The sequence below is a fragment of the Lontra canadensis genome, unplaced genomic scaffold, assembly GCF_010015895.1.
Source record: "Lontra canadensis isolate GAN:19392208 unplaced genomic scaffold, GSC_riverotter_1.0 scaffold96, whole genome shotgun sequence".
Taxonomy (NCBI): Eukaryota; Metazoa; Chordata; class Mammalia; order Carnivora; family Mustelidae; genus Lontra; species Lontra canadensis.
In genome coordinates this window covers 394,081-415,925 of record NW_022631090.1, presented here as the reverse complement: position 1 = coordinate 415,925, position 21,845 = coordinate 394,081, and the positions used below count along the sequence as shown (strand labels likewise).

The 21,845-nt window shown below is 38.3% G+C and overlaps 1 protein-coding gene across 1 annotated transcript in view; it reads right to left on the bottom strand.

Annotated features, from left to right (window-relative positions):
- RNF128 (ring finger protein 128) overlaps positions 1 to 20,992 on the bottom strand; it is a 100,206-nt gene extending 79,214 nt beyond the window's left edge. The window contains exon 1 of the mRNA XM_032837086.1: positions 20,275 to 20,992. Coding sequence (XP_032692977.1) covers positions 20,275 to 20,680 — 406 coding nt within the window. The 5' untranslated portion in view covers positions 20,681 to 20,992. The remainder of the gene's footprint in view (positions 1 to 20,274) is intronic.
- Between the last annotated feature and the right edge of the window lie 853 nt (positions 20,993 to 21,845).

Sequence of the window (21,845 nt, the reverse complement as noted above, 5' to 3'; positions counted from 1 at the left end):
CACTGAAAATTCTTCTGGACTACTTCAGTCAATGCCTTCAATTAAATCATTGTTCTCTGAATTTTCTAAAACATTGTCCTCAGTTGCTTACACCATTATTAAATAGTAACAGGTGCAAAATGAATGCTTGGAGCACTAGAAATTTGCCTTTTGCTGTGTTAGTTCTCACTGCTTTCCTTTTGGTATGAATGTTAGTGCCATGTCAAAGACGGGTGAAACTGACTCAAGGACAGGAAAACAAGTATATTTAAAGGAACTGGGATTATACATTTTTTTCATATTTCAGTAGAACATGGTACTTTACTGTTTAGCTTCTCAGAAATCGGCATACCATCTATTCAGTAATTAAGGGTAAGACTTTTTATTTGTCTCATTTTGCCATTTTGTTTGGCAGACAGCAAAGAAATCTTGAATCACCCTTCTACTACTCTGAGTAATGTTTTCTTTGTCTAAAGTACAAATGGATATTGTGACCTTGGAAGACATTCTTAGAGAATATACTCTCTCTGAGATCTTAGATCTTAGTAAAGAAATGGAAGTATCCCCATAAGAAGTTATGCCAGAAAATGCCCCAGATGAATATCAAAACTCCCCCACAAAACACCACAACTTCATGTTTTCAAAATATAATTACAGGCTAAGGGCACAGGCCATTAAACAGGAGCCTAAAGTCCCAGATTTGTAATGTATTACTGCTTGAAGGAGACACATTTTGTCAGTACTTACCACTTCACTAATATTTTAAGTATTCATAGAGTGAGGATTAAAGGGCTGTGGACAAGTATTTCTTCAGAGAAATATTAATAGCGTATCCAATAGTTTAAACAGTTTTCAGAAACAATGTGGGTATTCTTTTAGATTTAACTTTGTTTTCATTGCTAGAAGTACAGTCCAAGAATACAGAATAAAGAAACTAGAACTCTACTTTCATTATGAAATGATTTTTCAAATAGAGTAGAACTTTACCAAATCAGACTTGCTTGAAGTTGGCAAGTCCTATAATTGGAATTACAGAACATAGAAAGATTTCATTATTTTGGAGGAAGGCTAGTACTCATTCCGAGATGAGAAGGAATTCATGGTGTGTCTAAATTCTGCACTGGGAACAGTTACCTTGAATGAGAAAACCAATTTTTTCTAGTGTCTCAGGAAATATTCATTTATATAAAAGCAATTGGACTATTAATGAAAACCATTTATATTGTTCTTTGAAATAGAGTCCTATATTTCATCAGCTTTGATTACATTACTACAGATATCTAAAAAGCTATTTTTAAAAATACCTTTCCATAGTTCATTGATTTCCTGTCAGATAGGGCTTCCTCTGAAAGTTTTAACAAAATACAAAATGCAGCTTTATTATTTTTAAGTAATACAATAACACAAATGAATTGCCTCTAAAATCATGCCAAAGAGAAGCACTGCTGGATGTCCTTTAATGAAGGCAAGGACTGTTTGCAGGAAAATAGTTGCTTTTATGTACTGCTTTAACAAGAGTTTCTATTCTCTGAAGGCACTTCATCATCTCCCCCCTCCTTTAAGTGCCAACCCCAGATTTTTAACTTAGATTAAACACTGGTGAGAATTAATGAGGGTTTTATTCCACTCTTCCCAAATTCACAGAGTAGGACGCAGATCACTACATCTGCAACAGCTGCGGCATACAAGTAAGTGAGACCGTAATGTTAATTCCACAATACCCTGCAGAGACGCAGGGCCTGAAAGGGAATCTGGTTGCTTCACTCCATGACCCCGTGTGGGTGTAAGCTGTCTGTGTAGGTGTGTGAATCACTGGTGGTAATCTAGGCAGTTCCTATTGCCAGAGCTTTATATAGAAGCAGCCTAACAAAGAAGTCATGTCCCCTTCTGCCAGCTGAAGGTGAGATACCAGATAGCCTCGGGGAGAGCTGACTGAAAAAGAACACTGTTAATAGCCAGGAAGGCTGTCAGCAAGCCGAGGAACCCAATATTTCTGGTGTGACCACCCTCCATTGGCTAGAGAGAGAATTAAGGGAGTATATTAAGAGAGAATTAAGAGAGTATATGCCCTTCCCATATTTATTGGGAAGGGCATATACTCCCCTTTTCAGCCCCATTCGTTCATTCATTCATTCATTCATTCATCAGCTAGAGCCCAGCATTAGTCACTGAGCTCAGAGCTGTGTGCCCTGAAAAGAATGAGAGGAGGGCCCTGGATCTCCAGCAGTCTGCTCCTGCATCCAGGTCATGCCTTATCCTATCCGATATTTTGCTCTCAAGTCAGTATCAATGACTTAGTCCCTGCTGTGGGTATCAGTTGTGAAGGTGAAGATGTTAACCTTTCCCAGGAGAATGTTCCTTTTAAACAGGGCCTCAAAAACCCTAGAGCTTTTGAAAACCCAAAAGAGGGGCGCCTGAGTGGCTCAGTGGGTTAAAGCCTCTGCCTTCGGCTCAGGTCATGATCTCAGGGTCCTGGAATCAAGCCCCGCATCAGGCTTGATGGCGCGGAGCCTGCTTCCTCTTCTCTCTCTCTCTCTGCCTGCCTCTCTGCCTACTTGTGATCTCTGTCGTCCAAATAAATAAATAAATCTTTAAAAAAAAACAAAACCAAAAGAATGTGGCTTTCAGGAAGGGTGGAGTTTCACATATCACAGGGAAGAGGATCTTGTTTGGGCAGGGGAACTCCTGGGACCCAACAGAACACATCACACAGGTGACTGGCTCTCAAATCCTTTCCAAGACTCAAAATGTGAAGTCATTCTCAAGACTCAAAGGCAATGCCCCCTCCCCATCGACAGGAAAAAAAAAAAGATCATAGCAGTAAGGAACATTTATGTTCAACTTTGCCTTTAGTAAAAAAGCCAAAAAGGCAATACCACTGACTGAGAATTGAATGGATGATATAAAGCAAATTGAAGGCAACTTCATGTAGCAAAGAGTTTAATCCTATATTGATCCTTAATTAAACCTATATTTAGTCCTATGTTGTTCAAGAGGGCACAACTAGGAACACTGTGTGAAAAGACAGAGGGAGGTACAGTTTGGTGCAATTTGGGAAAGAAGCTCCTGAAAAAAGTTAAGCTGTCCAGCAATGAACTGAACTGCCCGCCTGGTGAGATTATGAAATCTCTGCTGCTGAATGTGCTCAAGTAGTAAGTGGACGGCACCGGGATGCACCGGTAGTTGAAAGGATTCGTGCTGTACATGGAAGGCTTATATTCTTTTATGTTTGCTCTGCGAATCTATTACTGTAAGATAATTAAGAATCCAGGAGGGACATAAATGATACATAAGAATGCAGACACACAGTCCAAAAGCAAATTAGTATGACCCATGTTATTAAGTGTTGGCTCGGTGCAGAAGAATGGAGAGAGATCAAGGTAAACTGTTAGTCAAGAAAGGTTTCAAATAGGACATACCTTTTGTCCAAGATTTTTTTTTCAATTTTTGTAAAAATTTCATTAATTTGTCAGAGAGAGTGTGTACAAGCAGGGAGAGGCAGGCAGAGGGAGAAGAAGGTTGTCCAAGATTTTAAAGCGAGAAAGAGACATGGACAGGTGAAGAGGAAGAGGTACAATAAACCAAGAAGGGGGATGCCTTCAAAGGCATTATCTTACTACTACCATTTTTGTGTGTCTACTATAGAAAACAGCCATGCTAGCTGCTTTCTTTAAGTGTGCTCTTTCTTCCTTATATTTACTTATTTATTTTCAAAGGTTTTATTTATGTATGAGAGAGAGGGGCGGAGAGAGAGAGAGAGAAAGAGAGAGAGAGAACACAAGTGCAGGGGGAAGGACAGAGGCAGAGTGGGAAACAGACTTCCCGCAGAGTAGGGAGCCCCATGTGGGGCTCCATCCCAGGACCTCAGGATCTTGCAGATGCTTAACTGACTGAGCCACCCAGGAACCCCTACGTGTTCTATTTCATTTAGTCTTTATAACCACCTGTAAAGTTGCACTGTAATATTCTCATTTTATGGGATGAGATGCCTGTGCTGAGAAGACCAGAATCCAGGGGGTTAAATAACTTGTCCAAGATCACAAGGATAGAAACAAATGGTAGGTCTCATATTTAGGCCCAGGTCCATCTCCCTACAGAGCTCATGCCCTAAATCACTAGTACATTCCACTGCTTCTCATTAAACCCATGCTGTATGCTTGAGGGCTCAGAGAGAGAACTATGAAATGTAAAAATGTGGCAAGGCAGGACACATAGTTGGCCCTCAGTAAATTTTTGTGGAGTGGAGAAGTAAACCCTTGCTTTTTAAAACCCCACAGTTTTATGTCTTATTTTATTCCCACGTTAGAAAACCCAGTTGTGAGCCAGAGTTTGCTCTCCTAAGAGCTTCCCTGAGCCCAGGCTATGGCTGCATAAACAAGAACAAATAGCTCTCCAGGGCTTTATACCCTAGGGTTTAACCTCAGGTATCATGGAGTAATATACATCAGGTTAGAGCCCTCGTATTTCTCTTTAGACCTTGAATTCCTCCTGTGGAAGAAGTTTTCAAGGGGGGTGCAGTTTTCAGGGGGAGAAAGGATGTGTTTGTGAAATGGTCAGAGAAACTATACATCTTCCTTCAGCCAAATGCAACTTACGCTTCTCTCCATCTGAGTTCTATTCCAAAAATTGTCCACAGAGCCTTTTGGTAAATAGGGCCTTTTTGTATCTCCTGGCTTTTTGACAAGATTAATTTTTTTTAAAGAGCGTTTGCCTCTATGTTTGGAATGGTACTAAATTTCTCATAATCAACCACTGTGGCCTCCAACTGCAGCTAATCTGACCATGTATAAATTACTGAGCATTTAGATTCTGGTTATATCCTGCATGAGGCTAATAAAAAATAATCGGTGGAAAAATTACTTTGAAAAATGGTTATTGGGTCCATGTAGACATTTTTAGAGCTAAAATAATGTCAAACATCCTATTTGACTGATTATACACTCCTCGGCCTCCTCCTCATCCTCCTCCACTGAATCGACTGCTTTGAGGAGAAGAACTCAATTTACATTTCCATTTAAAAGCTAAAAATACACAAGCAAATGCAGATTGGATTTAATTCAATTCTGGAATGCAGGGCATCCAGGCATTTAATGATTGCAATTTTGACATCCTTAGGCCTTGACTAGGTCTCTACCAGTTTTTACTAAAATCCCAATCTCCTCAGTGCAGAGATAGGTAATTAGAACTAGTCATAACAAACAGATAATTTCCCAGGACATTTGTTCGATTAAAATGGCCTGAAAGAATTCTGTTGTGTGCTCCTTTTTTATAATAATTTCACATTTTTATGTAACATCCTCCAGATACTCAGGTAACACTCAATTCAAGCCCCAACTTGCACCTGATTTCAGACGTTAAAGCAGTTCCATTTGGAACCTCCCAGATGGTTAGTTTGACGTTCAGGCCATGCAGCATCTCTTGCCTTCTACTGTATTCCCCCTCCCTGCCCAAGCATGAACATGCCCCCCCCACACACCCTTATAATCTGCAGCCACAGCTCTAGGACCCTTCTCGCCTAAATTCTCTCATATTTTTCATCTCTACCATATTCAACCTTGCCCTTCTCACTTCCTTCAAGAGCTCCTGCTCTCTTGTGAATAATTCCCTTACCTTCCATGTGCACTGCCAGCCTTCTACACTGCTTCCGCAAGTCCTGGACTCCTTTGAGATACCTTGATTCCAGAATTTAGTTTGAAACCTTTCCACTATATGCTCCTAGTCTCACTTTCCTGTCATCCTTAGTTATTAGCCCAGTTGGAAACTAATTCGGGTCATATTCAGTTCTGTTCTCCCCTCTCTATACTGCTCATTCTTTATCCACTGTGTCTTCAAGATCTCTGGCTCCATGACACATGTTTCACAGGTACAATTTCCTCATTTCTTTTCAGTGAGAGTTATACGAAGGCTTATGACGTTTCTCTGTGGTCCCTGACCTATCTTACTACCCCTGAAGATACCACTTCTCCTTCAGTTACTTTCAGTAGAGGCAGCTCATCCTTCTGTACCCCACATATTTCAGGCCTATAAAGGGTTTTCTCACTCCCACGTGGTTTCCAAACCACTCTCTCCTCACCCTCATGAATAAATCCCCAGTTTCTTAGAGACTCGTGGATAGTCAAGAGACTCATAGCACTTGGTTTGACCACCCTCTGTGTCTTCCTGGCCTGTTTAATCAAGGACCAACATCCCAGGCATTTGCCCACATATATGAAGACTGTCATCGGAATCACAGTCATCCTCTCCACACTAAGTCCTTCCGCCATCCAATATCCTGGACTCATTGTGATCCAACTTCAGGGAAATTGGCCTCCATTCCACTTCTGTCACCCTACTGCCGAGGCCATACTCTGGACATTATCATCATCCTGATCTGCTCAACTTCTGAAACTCTACGGAAATGCCCCACTTTCTGATGGCCTATCCTGTTGCTCTCCCTTTATTAAAACAAGATTTTATTTATTTACTTATTTACTTATTTAATTTATATGAGAGAGAACATTCTCCTTTTTAATATGCCCACTACTGATCGTTGATTTCCCTGCTAATGTTTTCTCTAACATTAACATCCATGCTGATGAGAAAAAAAAAACCCTAACCTCATAATTTCTTAATCACTTCGGCTCCAATGACCTTAATACTTCAATTGTAGTGTCCTATGCTGCCTTCTATGAATTGTACATGTCAGTTCTTCCTACTACATTTTCCTCCTTGAGAGTAATGATTATGTTTTTGTGCCATTTTTGTACAGGGCCTTGCATAGTAAATGTTCACTAGAGAGGAAGTATCATGTACTAAATGATAACACTGAATCTAGAGTGAGGATATTAGGGTCCAGACCCTCATTTAAAGACCTACAGACTGAATGACCTTGGGGAAGTTAACTCACCTCTCTATGCTTCGGTTTCCTTATATATAAAATGGAGATACTAACACTAGGTGTCTCATGGAGTTGTTGAGATGATTATACTTAGAAGAATGCTTGGCACATAGTTAATAAAATACTATTAACAATTGCCTCCATAAAGGGCAAGGGAAAAAAAATCTTAATAGGAATTAGTGCAATATTGGAAGAAAAAAGAACTCCACTTATTAGGATTAATGATACTGAGAGACAGTTGTTTAAAATAGAAATGAAAAGCAAGTTAATTATTAAGCAAATGTTCATCTCTCTCTCTTTGCACTTCCCACCAAGGAGATGCCAATGGTATTTACTGATTTTTGCCAGAGACTAGTTTATTTGACCACATGGTGTCACTATCATTGCATGGCAAAGTCATTAGAAGGTCATGCTGAGAATATATGTTACTAAAAATCTGGGTGAAAATATGATACACCTCAAAAAATCCAAAAGGTCAAAACTCACATTATTATAATGTTAAACACTTATGTGATGGTGACATTTTCTGAGTGTAGGTGAAATAAGTTGTTGCTGACACGATGTGATGAGGAATGTTCTAACATCCAATTTCCTCAACTTTATTGTTGCATGGTTCTGTTAAAGGTCCTGTTATTATCACCAGTTGGAAATTGGGTTTGTTCACTTAAGTCATGTTGTTTCCAGGGGCAACAAGTGAAGTTCCCTCTTGGATACTTGATCAAAGTAGTTCCTGCATATCTCTCTAACCATTCCCTAAATGAGTAGGACATAGGACTTGCGAGTTTAGATGGAAAGTCTTGTGCCTAGAGAAGGTAGGCTTGAGTGATGGAAGAGGGGCAGCTGGGGTAAAAGGACTTAGGAACCATGGATTGCTGAAAAGAGAGGGAGAAAGTACTTAGGAGGAACTAGCTTATTTGTACAATCCCACTCAGGCATTTCTTTGTGTGTATTCACATACACATGCACATGTAACAATTATCAGGGATTTGGGGGAAAATCAATGCCCTAGCAGCAAATCATGATATAAATAAACATTAAAAGCTTCAGAGGAAGAGGCCAAGAGTTAAGCAAAGAATATGCTAATGAACAAAAAGCACATGTTTAGACTCTGACAAAATATTTCTTGATTTTAAAGGGGAGAAAAGGGAAATAGAATTGACTCATTTTTTTTTCTGAAACTAGCATCCAGAGGTACTGTACCCTTGACTTCCCCATAAAAAGATAAACTCTTATGTGGTTATGTATGTATGTACTTCTGTGGAGGTGAGAGAGAGAAAGAGAGATAGAGGCTCTTGGGAATATATGAGAGAGATGTACCAATATCCTGCTATTGTAAGCTAGGTTATAATAAGCTTGCGATGTTTCCTGTTTCATGAATTGCAAGCATAGTCGAGGTATTTACCAGACCTAACATATTGCATATTTTTTAGTACATCTCATGATCATAACAGTTTTTAAAATAACTGTGTCATTCTTTTTTTTTAAGAACTTTTTAAAAAATATTTATTTACTTGAGAGAGGGAGAGGGAAAGGGGCACAGTGAGAGAGGAGAGAGAATCCCAAGAGGACTCCCCTCTGGGTGTGAGCCTGACATGGGTCTCGCTCTCATAACCCTGAGGTCATGACCTGAGCTGAAACCAAGAGTCAGTCACTGACTACACCACTCAGGTGCCCCTAACTGTGTCATTCTTTATTTAACTTGTGGTATAATGTGATTGTCTAATATTTTGTTAATAAGCCTGTCTTTTTTTGCCCATGTTTTCTATTTTACACCTGTTTCTACATTTATTATTCATTACTGTTCACTTTATCTTGTTTAATAAACAATTTTTCTAATTTGTCATTTTGTTTGTGTTTTACAACTGGGCACTCAACTTGAAGCTATATGTGTAAACAACAAGAATGTTTTCAATACTTTTATTCAGGGTACCAACAAAATTAAATCTAGAAAAAGGGAAAAACAAAACTGTTTCTTTTACCTATTATTTCAGTGTATCACTTTATTAATTCCCCTAAACTGACTGTAAACTATTGGATTTCCCTTTGGGTCGTATTCTAAAATAGTGAATATATCTGATCTATATCTATATTGATCTATACATATATGTATCAATATACCTAGGTATTTATATCCTAGCTTGACAATAAGAATAACAAGATTCAGAAGCATTACTGAAGTCCTGAAACTTGATAAGAGGTATCTCCCAGAAACTTCTACCAAACAACACACTTAATAGTGGAACAGCAGGACCATTTTTTTAGTAAAATCAGGATCAAGTCAAGGATGTACACTATTATCACTACTAGAGTGCTAGACAATGGAATAAGACCACTGGGAAGAATTAAGAGACACAATTAATATAAAAGACAGGGCAAAACTTTACGGAGAAAATTTTCATTTATCTTGAAAATTCAAGAGAATCAATGGTCTAACTATTAAAATTAATGGGAGCTCAACAAGGTGGTCAGAGGCAAGATGTACCTCAGTAATGATGCAAGTTCAATGTCAATAGCTTCCTTAGGTATCAGCAATAATTATGTTCATTGAAGTAAAAGAGCAGAGTTGAAAATAACCCAATTGTTCATTAACAGGAGAGTGGTTAAGAAAATTATGTGCATGTACACACTATGGAATATTTTGTAGTAGTTAAATGAATTAACTAGATCTAAATGTAAATGTATTAACATGAAAATAGCCCCAAGTCCTACAGTTGAGTAACAAAAACAAGCTGCAGAATAACTTTATCAATCTTAAAATTAAAACACAAGTTGACTGTATTTTCTGAAATATATATTTGAAATACATTTTTCATATATATAATATATATATTTATATATATAAATATATATATTTATATATGAATATATATATTCTATATATATGAAAATTGATGGAAAAAAGTCTGAAAGGTTACCTACTGGATGAATAGCAATGGTTATTTCTTGGGAGAGAGCTGAGATTGGGGGTGAAAATCAAGGGAGACTTTAATCTCTAGTTTTTTTTTTTTTTAAGGAGAAAGTACTACTTAGGTAGGTAAAAATAAAAACTATTATAAAATGCAATGGTTTGTTGAATTCACCTAATCAATTCACTTAAATTTGCCCATATTTTCATATATAAAAGGAAATTGCTTTCTAGTTTCTTAAATTTTGATTCATTCAACGACTAGTGAAGACCACAAGTTATGCTCAGTACGATGGATACAATGGCAAGCATGACAAACATGGTTTCTGCCCTCCTGGAACTTACAATCAAGTGGGAGAAGCAGATAACAAACAAATACCAAAATAACTACACATCATAAGACATTTAAACAAAAATGAGCAGCATGGATTGATGGGAAATACTGTGTTGAGGGAGACTGCCCAGAATAAGAAACATTTTGATCACATATTAGGCCACAAAACAAGCCTCAACAAATTCAAGAAGATCGAAGTCATGCTGTGCATCTTTTATGGCCACAGTGCTATGAAACTAGAAGTCAACCACAAGAAAAAATCTGGAAAGAACACAAATACATGGAAGTTAAATAAATGCTACTAAATAGTGAATGGGTGAACCAGGAACTCAAAGAAGAAGTACATGGAAACAAATGAAGATCAAAACACAACTGTCCAAAACCTCTGGGATAAAGCAAAAGCCATTCTAAGAGGGAAGTTTATAGCAATACAGGCCTACCTTAAGAAGCAAGAAATATCTCAAATAAACAACCTAACCTTGCACCTAAAGGAGCTAGAAGTGGAACAATAAACAAAACTTAAAACCAGCAGAAGAATAAAATAAATATTAGAATAAAGATTAGAGCAGAAATAAATGATATAGAAACTAAAAAAAAAAAAAAAAAAGAAAGAAAGAAACCAGTGAAACCAGGAGCTGGGTCTTGGAAAAAAAATCAATAAATCAATAAATCAAAAAAATCAATAAAATTGACTTACCAAGAAAAAAGAGAAAGTACTCAAATAAATAAATAAAATTACAAATAAAAAATTACAAATAAGAGCGGAAAAATGACAACCAACACCACAGGAAATATAAACAATATTAAGAGAATATTATGAAAAACTATATGTTAACAAATTGGACAATTCCTAGGAACATATACTACCAAAACTGAAACAGGAAGAAATAGAAAACTTGAACAGATTGATAACTGGCAAAAAAATTGAATCAGTAATAATAATTAAAAAAACTCCCAACAAACAAAAGTCCAGGTCCAGATGGCTTCGCAGACAAATTCTATAAAACATTTAAAGAGAAACTAATTCCCATTTTTCTTAAACTATTCCAAAAAACAGAAAAGGAAAGAAAAGTTCCAAATTCATTCTATGAAGCCAGCATTGCCCTGATCACAAAGCCAGATAAAGACAGGACTGAACAAGAAAACTGCAGGCCAATATCCCTGATGAGCATAGATGCAAAAATTCTCAACCAAATGATAACAAACTGAATTCAGCAATACATAAAAAATATTATTCACGGGCACCTGGGTGGCTCAGTTGGTTAAGCGACTGCCTCTGGCACAGGTCATGATCCTGGAGTACCAGGATCAAGTCCTGCATCTGGCTCCCAGCTCCATGGGGAATCTGCTTCTCCCTTCTCACGCTCTCTCTCACTCTCTCTCTCAAATAAATAAAATCTTTAAAAAATATATCATTCACAGTACACCTCCATCAGAAAGGATGAATACCCAACTTTTGTATCAACATGGACAGGACTGGAGGAGATTATGCTGAGTGGAATAAGTCAAGCAGATAAAGTCAATTATCATATGGTTTCACTTACTTGTGGAGCACAAGGAATAACATGGAGGACATCAGGAGAAGGAAAGGAAAAGTGAATTGAGGGAAATCGGTGGCAGAGACGAACCATGAGAGACTGTGGACTCTGAGAAACAAACTGGGGCTTTTGGAAGGGACGGGGATGGGGGGGTGGGTGAGCCTGGTGGTGGGTATTAAGGAGAACACATATTGCATGGAGCACTGGGTGTGGTGCATAAACAATCTTGGAACACTTAAAAAATAAAATAAAATAAAAAACAAACAAACAAAAAAAGAAGATATGGTCCATATATACAAAAAAAAATCATTCGCCATGATCAAGTGGGATTTATTCCTGCAATGCAAGGGTGGTTCAATATTTGCAAATCAATTGATGTGATAAATCACATCAATAAGAAAAAGGATACGAATGAGCTGATCATTTCAATAGACACAGAAATAGCATTTGACAAGGTATAATATCCATATATGATAAAACCCTCAACACAGTAGATTTATTTTTTTTTATTTTCTATTAAATATTTATTTATGTGTTTTAGGGAGGGAGAGAGTGCATGTGTGCACACACGAGAACACGAGTTGGAGGAAGGGCAGAGGGAGAGAATCCTTTAGCAGACTCCCTGCTCAGCAGAGAGCCTCACGAGGGGCTCGATTCCCATGACCATGAACTCACCATCTGAGCCAAAACCAAGAGTCAGACACTCAACCCATTGAGCTATCCAGGCACCCCAGAAAAGTAGTTTTAGAGGAAACATACCTAAACATAACAAAGACCATATGAAAAACCCACAGCTAACCTCATCCTTAGTGGGGAAAAACAGAACTTTTCCCCTAAGGTCAGGAGCAAGACAAGGATGTCCACTCTCACTACTTGTATTCAACATAGTACTGGAAGTCCTAGCCACAGCAATCAGACAACAAAAACAAATAAAAGACATCCGGGTCAGTAAGGAAGAAGTCAAACTTTCACTATTTGCAGATGACATAATATTATATGTAAAATACCTGAAATACTTCACCAAAAAATTGCTTGAACTGATACACAAATTCAGTAAAGTTGCAAAATCAACATACAGAAATCTGTTCCATTTCTCTATACCAATAATGAAGCAGCAGAAAGAAAAATCAAGGACTCAGTCTCATTTACAATTATATGCAAAATAATAAGATTCCTAGGAATAAACCTACCCAAAGAGGTAAAAGATCTGTATTCTGAAATTAATACACGGATGCAAGAAATTGAAGACGACACAAAGAAATGGGAAGAACACAAAGAAATGGATTGGAAGAACAAATATTGCTAAAATGTCTGTACTACCCAAAGCAATCTACAGATTTTATGCAATCTTTATCAAAATACCAACAGCATTTTTCACAGAACTAGAACAAACAATCCTAAAATTTGTATGAAACCATGAAAAACACTGAATAGCCAAAGCAAGCTTGAAAAAAGAAAGGGAAAGCTGGAGGCATCACAACTCTGGACTTCAAGTTCTGTTAAGAGCTGTAGTAATCAAAACAGAATTGTACTGTCATAAAAATAGACATAGAGGGGGCGCCTGGGTGGCTCAGTGGGTTAAGCCGCTGCCTTCGGCTCAGGTCATGATCTCAGGGTCCTGGGATCGAGCCCCGCATCGGGCTCTCTGCTCAGTGGGGAACCTGCTTCCCCCTCTCTCTGCCTGCCTCTCTGCCTACTTGTGATCTCTCTCTGTCAAATAAATAAATAAATAAATAAAATCTTAAAAAAAATAGACATAGAGATCAATTGAACAGAATAAAAAACCCAGAAATGAACCAACAACTATATGCTCAACTGATATTTGACAAAAGTAGGAAAGAATATCCAATGGAAAAAAAAGTCTCTTCAACAAATGGTATTGGGAAAACTGGACAGCCACATGTAAAACAATGAAACTGTACCACTTTCTTACACCATACAGAAAAAATAAATTCATAATGTATTACAGACCTAAATGTGAGACCTGAAATTATAAAAATTCCAGATGAGGACACAGGCAGTAACTTCTCTGACAACTGCTGTAGCAATTTTTTTTAACTAGATATGTCTCTTGAGGCAAGGGAAATAAAAGCAAAAATAAGCTACTGGGACTGCTTCAAAGTAAAAAAACTTCTGCACAATGAGGGAAACAATCAACTAAACTGAAAGGCAACCTACTGAATGGGAGAAGATATTTACAAATGACTAATGTGATTAAAGGGTTATTACCAAAATTTATAAATCACTTATACAACTCAACACCCAAAACCCAAATAATCCAGTTAAGAAATGGGCAGAGGACATGAACAGACATTTCTCCAAAAAGACATCAGATGGCCAACAGGTGCATGAAAAGAGGCTGATCACCACCTATCATTAGGGAAATGCAAATCGAAACTAAATGAGATATCACCTCACACATGTCAGACTGGCTAAAATCAACAACATAAGAAACAACAAATGTTGGCGAGGATGTGGAGAAGAAGAACCCTCAGGCACTGTTGGTGGGAAAGCAAACTGGTATAACCACTGTGGAAAACAGTATGGAGATTTCTCAGAAGTTAAAAATAGAGCTACGATGTGATCCAACAACCGCAGTACTGGGTATTTCCCCCAAAGAATACAAGAACACTAATTCAGAGGGATACAGGCATCCTGATGTTTTTAGCAGTGATATTTACAATAGCCAAATTAGAGAAAAAGCCCAAGTGTGCTTTGATAGAAGAATGGACAAAGAAGTTATGATATATATACATACATGTATATACAACGGAATATTCTTTGGCCATGAACAGAATGAAATCTTGCCATTTGCAATGACATGAATGGAGCTAGAGTATAATGGTAAGCAAAATAAGACAGACAAAGACAAATACCATATGATTTCACTCATATGCGGAATTTAAGAAACAAAATAAACGAGCCAAGAAAAAGAGAGAGAGAGTGAGAGAGAAACCAAGAAACAGACTCTTAACTATAGAGAACAAACTGATGATTACCGGAGGTGGGGGTGTGGGGAATGGGTGAAATAGGAGATTGGGATTAAGGAGTGCACTTGTGATGAGCACTGGGCCATGTACGGAATTGCTGAATCACTTTATTGTACACCTGAAACTAATATTCCACTGTATGTTAACTAAATGGAACTTAAATAAAAACTTAAAAAAAGTAATGCTTGGAGGTCAAAGCAACAGGGCTTTATGTTTAATAAGATGCAAGGGTGAAGAAGAGGAAGGTATCAAGTACTTTCAGGCTCAAGAGCAGGGAAGAGTTTAATGGGATGGAGGGAGTGAAAGGAAGCCAGTGTAGCTAGAGTTGAGTGAGTGGTAAGGGTGGGAGGGGCAGTGGAGGTGGAGAGTCAGGGAGGTTGGAGGAGATGAGGTCAGAATGGTAGGCAGAAACCAGGTGATTCATGACTAGGTAAGGATATTGGAAGGAGTTTGAATTTACTCTAAGTGCCATGGGAACTAAAAGACTTTAGACAGGGTGTGATTTATCTTTTCTCAAAAGGCATTTCATTTTGGCTTCTGTGTGGGGATAGGCTTGGAAGTGGACGAGAGAAGCAAGATCAGTTAGGAAGTTATTGCCTATGGTCTGAGGATAAAGTCTTGGAGATGGATATAGGTAGAGAGATTTGAGATTCCTTTGAAGTGGAACTGATTACTTTTCTTGAATTAAGTTCTTGGTGTGTATATCTGAGTCTAACCTTCATGAAGTTTTTAATTATTTTCTCCATTTATATACTATGTTTTTATTTCCTCTTTCATTTCTGGAAGACATTTCCCCAAAACATTTAGCATTTGCCTTTGCTGCTCTGATTAAGCCCTTTCTTTCCCTGCACTTACTTGCTCTGGAGTTGATGAGTTTGGGGGATTATTACCCTGAAATCCCCTTCATTCAACATAGTGGAAATGATAAAAATGTAAGAACCATTTTATCCCATCTAGATTATTGACTTGGCTGAAATAAACTGCACTCAAACTTAAACATTTATTTCTTTTCTTTTTTTTTAAGCTTAAGCATTTCTTAAGGCAATTTATCTATTAACAGCATAGTTCACTTTCAGGACCTGTTTGCTTATCCAGTGGGTACTTAACAGGCTCCAAATTTTACACTTTAATAATGGGCCTCGGGGCACCTGGGTGGCTCAGTGGGTTGAAACCTCTGCCTTTGGCTCAGGTGATGATCTCAGGGTCCTGGGATCGAGCCCCGCATCGGACTCTCTGCTCAGCGGAGAGTCTGCTTCCTTTCCTCTCTCTCTGCCTGCCTCTCTGCCTACTTGTGATCTCTGTCTGTCAAATAAATAAATAAAATCTTTAAAAAAAATAATGGGCCTCTTGATTTTTCTTGTATGTCTGGGACAGAACGGGATGGACGTCTGGAACATTTGGAAAGGGTTGTTAAGACCTTATGTCATTACTTAAGGATACCATAAGCATGTCCTCCTGTTTCCAACACCGTAAAAGGACGAAATCAAAACAGACTACAAAATGGACAATATTCAATTAAAGATTCACCTCCAAGAATTAGGCCACCCATTATTCCTCCTCAGTGGAAACTCTTCTCAGACTGAAGTTACCCCCTTCAGAAAAAAAAGACTGCTACTAGGGAGGCTATAAATAGACTGGGCCCGGGAATAAGGAAACTCTGTACCCACATCATGAAACTAGGAGAAGCAAGGAGTGCAGAGGCATTCTTTATGTTTGTTGGGGTCTTCAAAAGCAGCCTAGAGGGGATGAGGAGGCCCAGAAATATAAAATGGTGGTGGTGGTGGGCAGTGGGAAGAGAATATATTTGTACCACAGTAAGGCATGGGCATAGTGTGTTGTCAGTGACAAAGAGACAAGCAGCCCCTGACATCTGGGATCCAGCCTGCCACTATTAACTGGGCCTTGGTGTTTTCTTGTTGAACATAAATAGTTTCAAAGAACATCAACATTAGGGAAGGTTGCTCTGCAACCATGATGGATCAAGACAAAAATAAGACTACTCCACAATCATGTCTGAACATTGTCAAAATATGAACAGTGTCCCACCCACCAAAAATGACCAAATATCTCCCATCCTGGCTAATATGAGTGACTGTTTGCTTCTTTACCAACTACTGCTCTAGCTTTAGGTCAGTCTTCCCCACTTAGAGATAAGATTGATTTAGGAATCCAATCACGGAATTTCCCCCACTTTCTGATAGCCTTTAAACGTAGAACAAAACCAGCTAGTGTAGTTAACTCAACCTGGTTTCCTCAGGAATTTCCTGGTTTAAGCACTGAATGTCTCACGTTCCAGGAAATCCTTCAGTCTCAGGCAAACTGGGGTGGTTGGTAAATGGCCTTCTTCCCTAAACCCTTGTGCAGATCATCTAAAGCAAGTCCAAATCCTCTTAAGTCCCTTCTACCACCCTGTCCTTGAGATGCCCCATGGTTTCCCATGGTGTGCATTCTCCCTTTGCTGCAGCAAATAATAAACCCACCTTTTTCAACTACAGGTCTGTTCCTAGTAATCTGTGGTTGGAGGGCATCGACATCAGTAAGCAAAGAGGCACAACATTGCGGAAATTCTCTCAAGGCCTAGCATGGAAAAATGGGATCGAAGGAATGGAGAGGTAGGTGGAACAGGGCCAGAAGGCAAGGGTGCTACAGCCCTGAGGGGGTCAAAGTGACTTTCTGAAAAGGTGGTTTTTAGGGGTGATAAAAGACGAGGTGATGGAGATGAAGCCATGAGCTTTTGGAGGAGGAAGAGGAGTTGTTACCCACCCCCACCCCCGTGCTTAAACAATCATTGAACACTACATCAAAACTAATGATGGGGGCACCTGGGTGGCTCAGTGGGTTAAAGCCTCTGCCTTCGGCCCAGGTCATGATCCCAGGGTCCTGGAATCAAGCCCCGCATCGGGCTCTCTGCTCTGCGGGGAGCCTGCTTCCTCCTCTCTCTCTGCCTGCCTCTCTGCCTACTTGTGATTTCTGTCTGTCAAATAAATAAATAAATAAATAAATAAATAAAATCTTTAAAAAAAACTAATGATGTACTATATGCTGGCTAATTGAACATAACAGTTAAAAAATTAAAAAAAAAGAATAACATAAAGGTTAAAAAAAAACACTAGTGAAAAGATAGCAAAACCTCATACCCTTTTGGCTTATGTTACAAAATAATGAGTCAATCTGTAATGGCCTAGAAGTTGATCATAGAGTTTTTGTATCCACACTTGCTTTACTGTCAACTGCATCATCTAATAATTTCTATGTAAGGTAAATTTCTGGGAAGGGAGAACTCCAATAACACACCATTTGACAGGTCTTATAACTGCAAAATACTAAACTTACAATTTTAATTATTTGGGGTTGAGGACATTCAATGTTAAAGACCAGTAATCAGACAGGAAGACAAACCATGAGAGACTCTTAAGTCTAGAGAACAAACTGAGGGTTGCTGGAGGAAAGGTGGGTTGGGGAACGTGGTAACTGGCTGATGGGCATTATGGAGGGCATGTGATGTGATGACCACTGGGTGTTTATACACGACTGATGAATTACTGAACTCTACCTCTGAAACTATATTTTGGCTAACTGAATTTAAATAAAAAAATAAAGTGGTAATAGGAAAAATGAAGAAATAAAGGCCCTACAACAGTGTCTGACATATAGTAAATGGCAACAAATATAAACTATTACAAATACTATCATTATGCTCTCTTTTTCAATGTGCTTATTTGAAAAGAGGGACAATGCAGTAGTTTTAAAAAATATTTTTGATCACGTACCCTTGAGTATGCTGGAAGTACATATTGAATGCTAAATGTAACTGCCTTGTTTTTAATACTCTGCTCGGAGTCAAACATTCATATGACTGTGTACATGCCTTTTGGTGAAATTTACTGTAAATGATCTTTGGTAAATCTTTTAAAATCAGGGGCTGGGTACCCACATTCCACTCGATGTTGGCCCCTACTGCACGTTGCAAAGCAAGTTTTGCAACCGGATTACAATTTAGATTGGTACTATTTATACTTAAAAAATAGCAGGGGGCGGGGGCACCTGGGTGGCTCAGTGGGTTAAGCCGATGCCTTCGGCTCAGGTCATGATCTCGGGGTCCTGGGATCAAGTCCTGCATGGGGCTCTCTGCTCAGCAGGGAGCCTGCTTCCCTCTCTCTCTCTCTGCCTGCCTCTCTATCTACTTGTGATCTCTCTCTGTCAAATAAATAAATAAAATCTTTAAAAAAATAGCAGGGTGTGAGAACAAGGTAATTGTCCATGCAAAAGGAAACTTAGAGCACTCAGAATCTAAGTTGGAACATTAGGGAAGTAGGTTCCTTAGAATAGATTTAGTTTCTGATTTTCATGAGAAAGCTGTCTTTCTTTATTTCTACAAAAGTAAAAGTCACCTGTAAAAATGTAGGAACACGCATGGAAGGCTTCTGGAGTCCTCTGAAGTTCAAAAGAAAAAAAGTGTGAATGCCTAAGTTCTGGGAGTGTCCAGAATATATTACAAAAGGTAGCAAGTGGAGTTTTGTACATTTATGATAACTTGGTACTGCTGAAAGATCGTCTTTACCTGGTGTTTTGATACCCAGGGAAACAATCAGCTTGTTTATCCTACATTAGTACTAAACTGCCATATTGCATGTGTATAACCTGCATGTTCCAATCGCTACTATTCTTAACACAAGTTTGATTTACTCTCTTTTACAATTCTGAAATGTGTTGAATTTACATTAATTTCCTCAGGGCTCAAGTTTGGTGGTGATAACCAATTATCCTGATATTGTGTTCTTCCAATTCTTACTCTGTTTGAAATTATTGCCTTTTATTTCCCTCTTTAGCTATTTGGGGCTAAAAATACCCATTCTTACCCACAGTACAGAAAACTTGGGTAAGAAATCTACTTCTTTACTAGTTTAAGTATCATTTATTTGGAAAGTGGCATTGTTTTACAAAACAAATAAAATAAAAACAATAATTCTTGGAAGTAAATTCCAGTAGCAAGTTAATAAATTAGATGGTTATACTTACTTATGAAGTCCTAAGGAAATATTTATAAGGGAAACTTTTACTTTTGATGTAAATTTTGGTGTGATCTTATTTCTACCATGCCTTTTCCAAAATATACTCTTTTTAGAGAGTAGTTTTATATGTATTAGTCCCACAAACATTCAAATCTCATACGCACAAAGCAGAGAGTCAGATTCCCATTTCTCTAAACATTTTGTGTACTTACAATATGCTATTGTTTACTTATAATAATCAGTTTTGTAGTTACTGCATACTTGAAAACATACAATTCTTTCTGTCTAAGAAAATAAATCAAACTGAAAAGCACAAATTGAAAATGGAATTAAAATATTTAAGTTTTCTTTAATGCTTAGAAGTAAGGTGCATTTTCTTCAAAAACAGTTATGCAATAAACAGAAAACTAATACAACTAAGAAAATCGTGAAAGGGATATAGAAATCACTTCATGAATTGCTTTTGTCTTTGGAACAAATTAATTACAAATATTAATTAAGGGATAATAGTGCTGGGCAAAAAAGAAAAAAAATCATTTTTACAATGTCATTGCCAGATCCTAGAGTAATTCTAGATGGAAATACCATTTTAAGATAAACAAAGATACAAACCCTCTTTGGGACTTGGTCATTACTTACCGAAATTTGCCATCTGTATTGTCTGGTTGCCAGTGTCTGGAACATTGTAAATCACAACAGCATCTGCGTTTCTTCGGCCCGCTGCTTGAATTTTTTCCGAAAATGTACAATTACCTCTTTCTATCAGTGCAATCCAGGGACTGTTAGTATTAGTAAACTCAGTGTTGTAGTCACAAGCTTGGTAGTTATTGTTCTTAGGGATGCCCACCACCCCCATAGCATTAGCCACTGGTGAGGCTAATCCATAAACACCACATTCACATCTCTCTATCGTAGTGTAGTTGCTGGTTTCATTGTAATAAGTCACAGTCACATAGGCATTCATTGAAAAAGACGCTGTGATTTTAAATAAAAAGGTAAAAATTACAAGCAGCCAAAAACAACTGGACTTATTCTCCTGGTTCATTGCTCGTTCATCTGAGCATAAAACTTAAGATGTCTGCTGGTATTTCCAACTATCAGTCACCATTTGTCCACTCAGGTCCCCGCTAGGCAGAAGTTTGAAATTTCAGTTGCAAGTAGGTAACTGATCTCACCTCTAGCAACATAAGATCTGAATACATCAGCTCTATTTCACTTTAGTTATCTACATTCTTCCTTGTCTGCCCCTCCTCCAACTGTACACACGTAACCTTTAACCAGGACTACGTTAGCAATAAATAACACCATAAACTTTATTCTACATGTCAACTTATCAGGATTGGATGACTTCCTGCACTGAGATTTTTTTCTTAATGTGCCAGCTAATGCACGTTCATAAACATGGAGTGGATCGGAATGAGGAACTGGACTCTTGGGAATCCCACGTGACGAGGCTGAAAGTCACCTCTCTCAGACTATCTAAAACAAACTGGTTTTCCAAGCCCTGCTGAAATATGCTATCAACCAGTCCAGCCAGGAGTTAAGACCCAGAAGTTTAACTGCTACGGTAGAAGTAGAATTGATTTTATAGCCCTTCCCCCTCTTACTTCTTTGTGGAATTTTTCTTAACAGGCTCCCCAAGGAATATCTTCTGCCACCTTGTTTATTCGTTGAAAAGTCAACATATTTCAGTGGCTAGGGATCCTTTTAAGTACAGGGCCTTGCCCGTGGTAGGCGCTCAAATATTTGTTGATTGCCTGATACCTGAGTTGCAGCATTCCATTAATTTTTATGTCCCATGTGTTATACTGTAACAAAAGATTGGTCAAGGTTTAATTTTGAATATTTAATATTTTTAATTCTGGTGCTTTCAGATGTCTAGACAGACTTATTTATTTCGTCACTTCCTTTATTGTAAGCTCTGCTTTTAATCAGGAGTGCAACTGATATGTATTGCTGAAGGGTCAACTGGTCTGGCCAAGTGGCTGGGCTAGGGAGATTGCAATATGTGCCAAGGGCTGGTGAAGAAGTTGATAAATTGACAAGACAGAGATAGCAGGAGTCTGGGCCAAAAGTCAGCAAATGAGACAAACAGGCATCAGGCTGTCAGAGAAGCTGAGGACACCAGGTCAAAAGGAAGGCAGGCACAATGGTAGTCTGAAGTCCAAGGGAAGTAGTCTGGAACCAGAGAGACTCCTAGAGCCAGGGAA